The sequence below is a fragment of the Homarus americanus genome, unplaced genomic scaffold (genome assembly GCF_018991925.1).
Source record: "Homarus americanus isolate GMGI-L3 unplaced genomic scaffold, GMGI_Hamer_2.0 scaffold35213, whole genome shotgun sequence".
NCBI lineage: Eukaryota > Metazoa > Arthropoda > Malacostraca > Decapoda > Nephropidae > Homarus > Homarus americanus.
The window spans coordinates 1-9987 of NW_024749008.1; the positions used below are offsets into that span (position 1 = coordinate 1).

At 38.6% G+C, this 9987-nt stretch overlaps 2 protein-coding genes across 2 annotated transcripts; one reads left to right on the forward strand and one right to left on the reverse strand.

Annotated features, from left to right (window-relative positions):
• Positions 1 to 197: 197 nt before the first annotated feature.
• Positions 198 to 3853, forward strand: LOC121853270 (putative nuclease HARBI1). Its single transcript, XM_042347287.1, has 3 exons — positions 198 to 1515; positions 2060 to 2407; positions 3726 to 3853. The coding sequence occupies exons 1-3, from the start codon at positions 852 to 854 to the stop codon at positions 3851 to 3853; spliced, it is 1140 nt and encodes a 379-aa protein (XP_042203221.1). The 5' UTR covers positions 198 to 851.
• A 194-nt stretch (positions 3854 to 4047) lies between these two features.
• Positions 4048 to 8486, reverse strand: LOC121853271 (nuclear apoptosis-inducing factor 1-like). Its single transcript, XM_042347288.1, has 3 exons — positions 8276 to 8486; positions 4635 to 4754; positions 4048 to 4178 (listed from the first exon to the last, which is right to left on the reverse strand). The coding sequence occupies exons 1-3, from the start codon at positions 8469 to 8471 to the stop codon at positions 4048 to 4050; spliced, it is 447 nt and encodes a 148-aa protein (XP_042203222.1). The 5' UTR covers positions 8472 to 8486.
• Between the last annotated feature and the right edge of the window lie 1501 nt (positions 8487 to 9987).

The following is a 9987-nucleotide window of genomic DNA, read 5'->3' on the forward strand; positions in this document are numbered from 1 at the left end:
CTTAGTATAGCTTATGTGTCTTGTCACAGGCCAACATTATGCAAGGGATTATTTACCTAAATTCTAGTGGGGTAAAACACCTATTACTGTGAGATCTCTGTTAGCCAGAACAATTGGTGAAGAGCACTACCGTGAATGAATGAGTGTTTTCCCGTTAACGAGACAGCTATCACAAATCAAGAAAATATCCCTCATCCCCAGAATGTTTATGGTAATGGAAACATTTTCTCGGTAGTTCCTGCAATTGCCCATTACATCATCTCTCGAACCCAGAAATATATCCCCCATCTCCGGAATTTTCTCGGTTATCTGGGAAACTTTCCTCATAGTTTTCAGGAAAATGTGCCTCTCTGAAAGTCATTTACCTAAGCCGTAAGTTTCCTGCAAAATCATGCTTTGGGAATTAATTTTAGATAAAATTTCAATTATGGCTTTCAGAAAGTTCTGGGTTTCAAGGATTCCGGCTAACGGAGAAGGCTGCTGTTCCTACCAGAAATCAGTTTCAAATGCGAGTATGTGACAGACAAGAGGCAAGAGGATGTCTTTTAAATGCTTTTAACACCCTTATTTACTTTCATAATGAACAATTTCTTTCAATTTTAAATGAATACAGAGATTTTAACACGTGCATTTTTCAGTATTTTACCCCTAAGAGCCAGGCAAAACCTTAAGGCCATAATTTTTGTTTTTCACAGGCATAACCCTTCTATTCTAGGCCTAATGATAAAACTTTGAATAAGTTAGTATCAACATAAAAACAATACTGTAACAAACTTCTAAGCCATTGCATAATTTTTTGTCCTGCAGATTGATCCTGTAACAGTTGGACCTCATTTTCCAGTTACCCTGCAATGGAACTTGTTGTAGCTTATCTGCATGATCGAGCTTTACGACGTGAACGAAGGTATCGGGACCCTTTGGATCCCATAAATATAAGCGATGAAAATCTAATTAGATATTATAGGTTTCCTCGATGTGAAATTCTAAGACTGTGTGAAGAGTTAGATCCATTTTTAAGGCGTAGAACGAGAAGATCTCATGCTGTTCCCATACACACGCAAGTGTTAGTTGCCTTAAGATTTTACGCCAGTGGAACCTTTCAACATGTACTTGGTGATACAGTTGGTCTTACCCAAGCTAGTGTCAGTAGAATTATTAGAGATGTGACCCAAATTCTCACAGAAAGGGCAAGATCTGAAATAAAGATGCCAACAGGTAATGTACAAATAGCAAGAACTGTGCAAGGTTTTGCCAGAATAAGAAACCTTCCAAGAGTCATTGGTGCAATTGATGGAACACACATACCCATAAAAGCCCCAATTGAAAATGAAGGAACATATGTAAACAGGAAGCGATACCACTCTCTCAATGTACAAGTAGTATGTAATGCCGATGGGTTGATCACAAACTACAGCACCAAGTATCCAGGTTGTAAACATGACGCCTTCATCTGGGCCAACTGCTTACTTCGCCGTCGCTTTGAGGCTGGTGATTTTGGTGATAATTATTTGATTGGTAAGTTTAAATGGCACGGTTAAGATTTTTCCTATTTCAGCTAATCAATGTGACTAGGTGGAACATAGGCTCTAATGCTAGGAGGACCTTACTTAACTGCCCAGTACATGATAAATCATTCATTTGTTGAATTAAGGAACGGTACACTTTTACAGCTATGTTTAACCGTGCATATCGACTAAGTTTGACATCACTGACCTTATAAACCTATGCTGAACCTAATAACTTTCCCTAAACCAAGCTATGACACTTGACGGCACATACATAATTAGTGGCCCACACCTAATATCTTTATTTGTCTTACAGTTGGTTGTTGAAAAATGGTTAAAATATTTGTGCTATATTGCTATTTTTATGTGGAAGCAAATACATTATGCCTCATTGTTTGGTAATGCAGCTATATAGTTTATATGTTTTTTGCTTATAGGTACAAGAGTGGGCTGAGGGATTAATTCCCCCAAGGGCATTGTAATTTTTTTTTATTATATTTCTTATTGAGCTGTACATTTATTTCTTTATTTTTTAATCACTCCTGTTATTCCAGGTGACAGTGGGTACCCATTAGAGGCATTCCTCATGACACCATTCAGAAACCCCTCAACCCCTGGAGAAGTTAGGTATAACAACAGCCATACCAAAACCCGCGTAGTTGTAGAGCAAACTTTTGGTGTCCTAAAATCACGATTTAGATGCCTTCACCGTTCTGGTGGATCACTTCAATACGATCCTTCCAAATGTGCCAAAATTGTAAATGCATGTTTCCTTCTTCACAATTATTGTTTAATGAGAAGGGTACCACTTCCCCACGACATCGTCGACGATGATGGAGAGATTGACAATCCAGCTGAAGCTGTAGCAGGGACAGGCCAAGCAGTCCGAGCCAATGTAGTCCGTAATTGGTTTACTTGATGAATTAAAATCAAATATCAATTCACCAATACATTTTTCCTCTATGTTTAAATAGTATTTTTTAGTGCAGTATACAGAGGTAATGCGAATAAAGCGTACATTGATTTAACTTTTATTTTCAATATACTGTACATAATAAAATAAACTTCTTTATAGAAATTAAATGCCTTTCTCTTACCTTAATAATATATGTACTATATCCTTGAACAAATTTGATTCCAATACAGTATACTTTTAATACTACTAAATACCAAAGGCACTAAAGTTTGTGAAACAAAAAAATCCTTACATAAAACATATTTGAGAAATTGAAACAATAAAAAAATATTGCTACTGTTTGCATCTTAAACTACACAATTTGACATGGGTCACCACATCGTTGTGAAATAATAATACAACTACTGTTATTTGTTGCCATTTTTTAGATTTAAGAATGGAATACAGTATAATTTTCATGTCTAGAATTACCTGCATCAATACCCGTAAATTAAAAGAAACTTATAACCCAATACTGTACTACTATAAGTAATAAAGAAAAAAATAGAATACTCTTTGCTTGTTAAGCTATAAAATGTAACATGAGACAGCACATCCTTATGAAAGAACCAATGCAACAACTTGCGCTTTGGAGACTAATGTGTGTTAAATAGCAGCGATTACAGTAGGCTGTTGGTGAATTTGCACCATTATTTCTGTTTCAACCTACTTGAATCATACTTCGCAAACTACAAACTAATAAATAAAACTCGTTGAACTGGAAATTGACTACGTCTTACAAAATAAAGGAACCTTTAAAAAATAAAAATAAGTACATGAGCCTCTTTTCAAACATATAATTTTGAGTGTGGTAGGAACTTTTACCCAAAACCTGGGTAAACATTACCCGTAGTAGCACTGCAACACATGTTATTAGTTGACAAATGTGTGTCTTTCACTTAACTTCGTGATTTTAATGAACTTATGGAGAGCTAAATATTCCTGTTACATTTTCATGACTAGTATAGGCTGCAAGTGAAAGTTACACAATTTTTTAACATGCCGTCTTCCTTCATAACAATCACTCAAAGGAAAATTTATAATAAGTGTTTGATGACTTTTCAACTACGCTATTATCACATTTACCAAAAGTAAAGGACTTACCTAAGTAAACGACTACATATACGCATACCATAAACACAGCATCATTGGATAGGATTTTTCGACTGCATAACTCTTGCAATGCATAGCATTGCAGATGCAATGCACTCGGTGTTAGCTACAAGCTGTAAAAAACTGTCACTCATTTGTGTTTGAACACGAAGCATCTCTCGAAGAAGATCTTCATCTTTTCGGGCAGAAGAGGTTCGTGGCCTCCTGCCACTTCTGCTGGTACTTGGCATTGGAGGTGAACCCATTTCATCAGTGGAATCACCAGTTACAGTTGACCTAACAGCTGTGGCAGAAGGGGTACTAGACCTACTTCGCTGTTCCGTGGTAGCAGCAATAGGTTGACGAGTATTGCTTGAACTACATGTTTCTACCTCATATGTTCCGGATGATGAAAATCCAGGAATGTTTGTAGGTGCTGAATTTTCAGGTTCTAAATGCACAATGGGTACTGTGATATCATGTTCCTGTATATCCTCATTCAGAATGCAGGGTTATAGAATCATCTTTCTCTTGAACGGGCCGAAACATAAATTCCTCTCGGAAACAACTACCGGTAGCTGTAAACCTAGCTCCTGAGGGTCCGGGGGTTGGTTCTCTTTCTTCTTCTGGAAAGAAATGTAGTATAATAGGTTGATTGAAGTCTATGTTAAGAGTATAATTAAAATATTACACTGTATTTCCAAATATACAAAAGCTTTTAGGAAAAATAATGGTTTGAAAAATAGTGTTGACCATCTAAATATATTTGTTTAAAATATTTTTAAATCTAAATATCAACTAGGCGTTAAATTTCTTATATTTGCACTTCTCAATTTTGTCCATTAACATACGAGTTATAACAACATTTAATATATAACTTAGGGAAGCAATAAACAAGCTAGAAATGAAACCAACTTACTAGTGTTGTTATTTTTCAAAATTATATAAAAAATCAGTATACTGTACAGTATTTCCAAATCAAGATGTGAAAAAATGTCTCCAAAAGTTTTTTTTAAATAAAAACAAGGACAGAAAAGAACAAAATATATCAGGGGGTTGGAAAAATATTTTGACTGAATTACCATTAATAGGTTCTTCACTTTCAACATCCCCTGGAATCCCATGTATAGAGGCTGGATCTAATAGTTGAAGAATTGCTTCTTCAATTGCAGTGTATGTAATTTCAATTTGGGGGCCGCCACCTTGAAGAGAAAATATAAATAATAACTGTCTTACTGTGAGCTGTGGTTACATACACTATACGCTAACTATGTTATATTTGGCAGAAATCATAGTTACAAAGGAATCTACTGAAATAGTTCCAAACATTATAACCTAACCTATCATTGTAGCTGTAGCCACAAAAATTCTCCTTTATCTATGTCAAAAGTTAATTAGATTTAAGGTAACAAACAATAAATGGTAAAATAAGTCAAAAAAAATAGTCGCAGTGTAACGACCACGGTCGTACACGTCAGTTAACGCCAAAATCAAATGATTCATATTACGCTCAATAGCCCACAAAACATGTACCTCTGCTTTTATTTTGAGTCCTCCATCTGAGGAGTCCGTTTTCTCGTCACTTCAAGACGCCTCAGTCCTCCGTTATCCCATTTTCTCTGACTTACTGAAACCAACCTTTCTATATAATGAATTTGAATGTGAGAGAGAACACCTTTGTTTTGAGTCAACTTAGATATGTCTGTTTACAGTTGGAACATTCAAGATCCATTGTGAGTGGTGTTGAACGCTTCAACTGTCCTTATTGTTAGTAAGACGTGTCAAGTAGGCGAGTGTTGAGTTTGCCAGTTAGAGTGGCGTATTTTAGGTCGTCCGTGGGGATATCCATGGGTTTCTGATCGCTACTGAAGTTATATTGTTTTGTCGCCCCGACATCAGAGAATCTGATGTTCATAGTTTAGTTAGTGTCAGTTGTCTATTTAAGAAAGTCATTCATCTTCTGAACAGTTCCTGTCAAACTCAAAATTCTCCCAGACTTAACGGCCGTTTGACCGGGGATGTGGTTTGCGGTCAGGCCAATAGAGTTGCGAACGCATATATAACTTCAATTCACCTCTTTACTGACAAACTCAACCTCTGATTAAATCATAAATATAGATGTAGAAAATTAGCCTGATCTGTGACACTGACGGTCACAGCTAGGTGTCCAACGACTACTGTGAATAGAGGGTCTATTGTTAGTGAAATTTATCTTTCTAGTAGGAATATGCCCTCAGGCCCGTATATATGCAGGCGCGCGAGGGGAAATCACTCCTTCTGTGATTTCTTCTCCACGTCTCCAGGTATGTTCACTTGTGTTCCACGCCGCCATATTAACTCAGTTTAACTTAGTCATTTTTTGTGAATATCAGTGTTCATGTTTTAACATAGTACCTTCAGTGCCAAGTGGGTCAAGTAAAGTAGAGCTCTAGCTATCGTCTGAACCGGTGCCAGACGTATGTTTTGTATAGTGAAGTTAAATATTCACTCCTTCTGTGATTTCTTCTCCACGTCTCCAGACGCTGTTGTGGGGGTTAGCAACACTCCTGAGGTTTGGGAGCCGCCTATGGGCACGATGTCTCTCGAAAGACGTCTTTAAGGTGGCGAGATTAGAATCCCAGGGCGAGATTCCTTGGCAGACGCCACGGCCCACCGCCACAGTCAACTTTTCCCGGGCCAGGCGCTCCGAGCTAGCGAGCGAGCCTGTAAACAACTCTGGCCCACTGACTCCGTCATATGATCATGGTCTACCCACTGTTCTTGGTTATATGTATGGAGCCGTATTAATATCCATGCTTAGGGATGACTAGCAGAAATATAGTCATCCCAGGTTAAGTATTGAACCACTGAATGAGAGTTCAAGGTACCAGGTTGTTCCTTGCAAACTAACAGGAGGTATTGTATGTTACTATAATTGTGGAGTTAGTCCAATGTGTTATGTATTCATCTGTAGTAATCATGAACGAATAACCTGAGAGTATCATGCTCTAATCAAGAAGTGAAGAGGTAATGTGTTACTTGTTAAAGTAAGACCTGAGGGTCCAGTGATGGCTTGTGAATAATAGTTACGGAATCTCATGTATCAAGGTAATGATATCCCAATTGTCTAATAAAGTAATGAGTATTTGGAGGTGTTGGATGAGGTAATAAGCTCTTGAAGTGTTTGATGATTTAATAAGTTAATTGCGGTTCTGTTTAGCCTGAGTGAATCTAAGATGCATCTTCTCCACTCACTGTGTTAATAAATATTGAATTAGTAATCTGAGTATCACCACTCTGCTCCTTCTAAACATTGGTTCCCAGAAAATAATACTTACTCACGTGCCTAGACATCTACCACACTACCCAACAACTTTCCATGAGTTAGGTTATATAATGAAAAGTCTGGGTGGTGGCAGCTACCCTTTGTAAGTATAAAAAGTGTTGTACAAAGAATAACATGGTTCCCCAGACTAACCCATGTATAAGAATAGACATATAACAAAGTAAACTTCAGAAAGGTAAGAACATTGAAACTGAGAATATATATATATGAAAGGAAATGAAAAGAAAGAACATTGACTTGGAAAACATAAGCAGAGAAGCATACGAGTTACTTATATAAGAATATAAGGTATATAGAGGTAAAGAACATATAAGAATAGCTGGATGGTAAATTATTGAAAAGAGAATACTCGGCCCGTTACAGCAGCCAGAAATTTTCAACCTGTATTAGTTGCAAACTCATAAGCCTAACAAAGTAAAATTTACATATTAATGTATACCAAATATGAATATAAATCTATTGATGAATGAAAATTAACGACATAAAAAAAGGAATTCTATGGCAACTTATACATTATGACCTTCATTACCGTCGGAAATAACGTAATTATTAATATGTAGTTTATAACAGTAACCAAACCTACCTAACCTAGCTTCCTTTACCAACGGGAGGCCTCCGCCGCCCTGCCACACAAACTCATATTAACTATCTCTGTTCCACGTCAGTTGCGACACAATGACAAGTGTGTCTTAAAATTGTGTAATCTATATGATAGGTATAATAAGAAAATCCAAAAGTTGTGGGGAAATTATTAACAGTAGTACAGACTTCCCTGACTACCGGGTGGGAAGATATTGGAAGCATCATGTGTACTCTAATGGTAGACCCTGCTGCCATATGGCATCACGAAAATTAGGAGCAAGTCTAAGGTTGCTGATCTGACTAAATGTGTCATTTACACACAATTGCAGGGTCGCAATTGTTTCTCGTAATATCGACAACACAACATACATACTGCATATTGATTCTCACTTTTTGTGTTTTCATTTCTCACTTTTTGTGTTTTCATTTCGGTATTTATGGTTATTTATTATTAATATTATTATTAATAAAGAGGTATTTTTATTAATAGTACTAAAGAATTATTATTACAGGCCCCGACGTGGGTCAGTGACTGTGCCTGGGTTGGTTAATCCACGTAAAAAGAAAAAAAAATTTAGGTTGAACGGTAAAGTTTTTACTATTTACTCACACGGAAAACTTCGAAGAACGATGTTTCTTTTAATGAATGTGCTCATATAAGGAAAATATGTGTATTCATTCACGATGGAGAGCCACCACACTACTTACTTCCTTGAGTTTACAAACACGTAAAATCGTACCAAGCCTCAGAAAAACCATAGTTAAGTTTGTTTCATATTGTCAATCAATAACCACGCTAACAATATTATGACTTACCTGTTCCACCAGCATATTTCTTATCTTGTGCTGCTTTTTTCTTAACGCTAACACGAAGATCAGAAAACTTCCGCCGAATTTCAGTAACATTGCGGGTGACTCTACCAACAGCATTCACCGCATTTAACACTTCACCCCAGGCATGGTTTTTGAGTTGAAGTGTACAACTACTTGAGTCCAACTTCCCTAAAATCATTTCTTTTCGTTTGGCTACCTCAGTCACAAGAGTATACTTCAGCCTCACTGAAATTAGGCCGTCTCTTCTTGGCTGGTGGTCCTTCCATGTTTACAAAATAATATTACGTGCGTCGCTCTCAGCTGATTTCTCCTTCTCTTGTGATTGGTTGATGATTTTGTTAACTGAGCGTTGATTGGCCAACTAGCATCTGCACTGACATCTACCGTCCGACAAGAGAACTTAATTTACAGGGTAAACACTAGAGTTACGAGAACTTACGGAAGTCTTACGGAACCATAATTAAATTTTGAGTATGCTAAATTTATGGTACTGTAAGGCTTCCACAATATATGGTACTGTATCATGCTGAAAAACGTAACTTATGAGGTGTTTTGAGTATCCGGCCGGCGATCAGGAAATTTATTAATTCCATAGTTAATCTCCTCACAGCAATTTCGTCTATGATTATCAGGGTCTCTGATATTCATAGGTGAAAAAAGGGGGTTTACAGGATCTCAGTAGAAGCAAAAGAGTTTACAAAACTCGGTCACACAATGACGACATATCGATGACGTCATCAACGAAACAGAAAACGGAAGACGTTTCCACTGGGGGACTCAGAAGGTTTTGTGGACGTGTAGGCGTAATATGGATCCTTAAGTTTCAACAGGCTAGCCGCCATTACGATCATGACATCAGTGGCGATTGGTCCAGTCAGGTCAGTTGGACAACAGTGACAGCAGAGAGAGGGCGGTCCTCACATCTCCAGGGGTAAGGCTACAGAGGGAGTGTAGTGGATTCCTCCCCTGCAAACGCTGTTTCTCGCTGAGTAGCCGACCCCGCGAATTCCCCAGTGTATGCCTCGTGGTCTAGGTCAATCAGCGCCGCCTTACATGACGGAGGTCAACTATTAAGCCACCCCTACCTCCGCTATATAAGACCTGACCTCGTGGTGACCTACCTCTTTTTCTACCTACACTAACCAGCAAGCAACACCTCCTCCTCCTCCTCCTGCCTGGCGGCCCTCGCTCCCACCGGCGAGCATGGCGACCCACAAGCTGGTCCTCCTCTGAGCACCCTCACCAACCAGCTCTCTCTACTCAACGCTTGTAACCATGCTGCCTTCCCAGCCCCAAGCTGCATTGTATATCCAAAACAATATGTTTACAGAGAGCACATTGTGAGTTTCCTTTCTCCATCCCATCCTGAGTGTGAACCAATAACACGTACCCCACAAATGGTGACCCCTGGAGCCGTGAACACTACACTCCTTTCTGCTGCCTGACTCCTGGAGCTAAGAAGATCGTCCTGCCTGCTGCCAGCCTAGGCTAACCACCTTACCCGCACCACATGCTACCCCACTCCTACACGACGACACCACCCGCACCACGTGCTACCCCACTACGACACCATCTCACGATCGTGTGATACACTTCCGCAAGAATGGACGTACGGATCTCTCTACCGACTTTCAGCCACAACATCGAGGACTGGTTAGATCATGTGGAAGCAATCCTCATCGGCTCACAAGCTA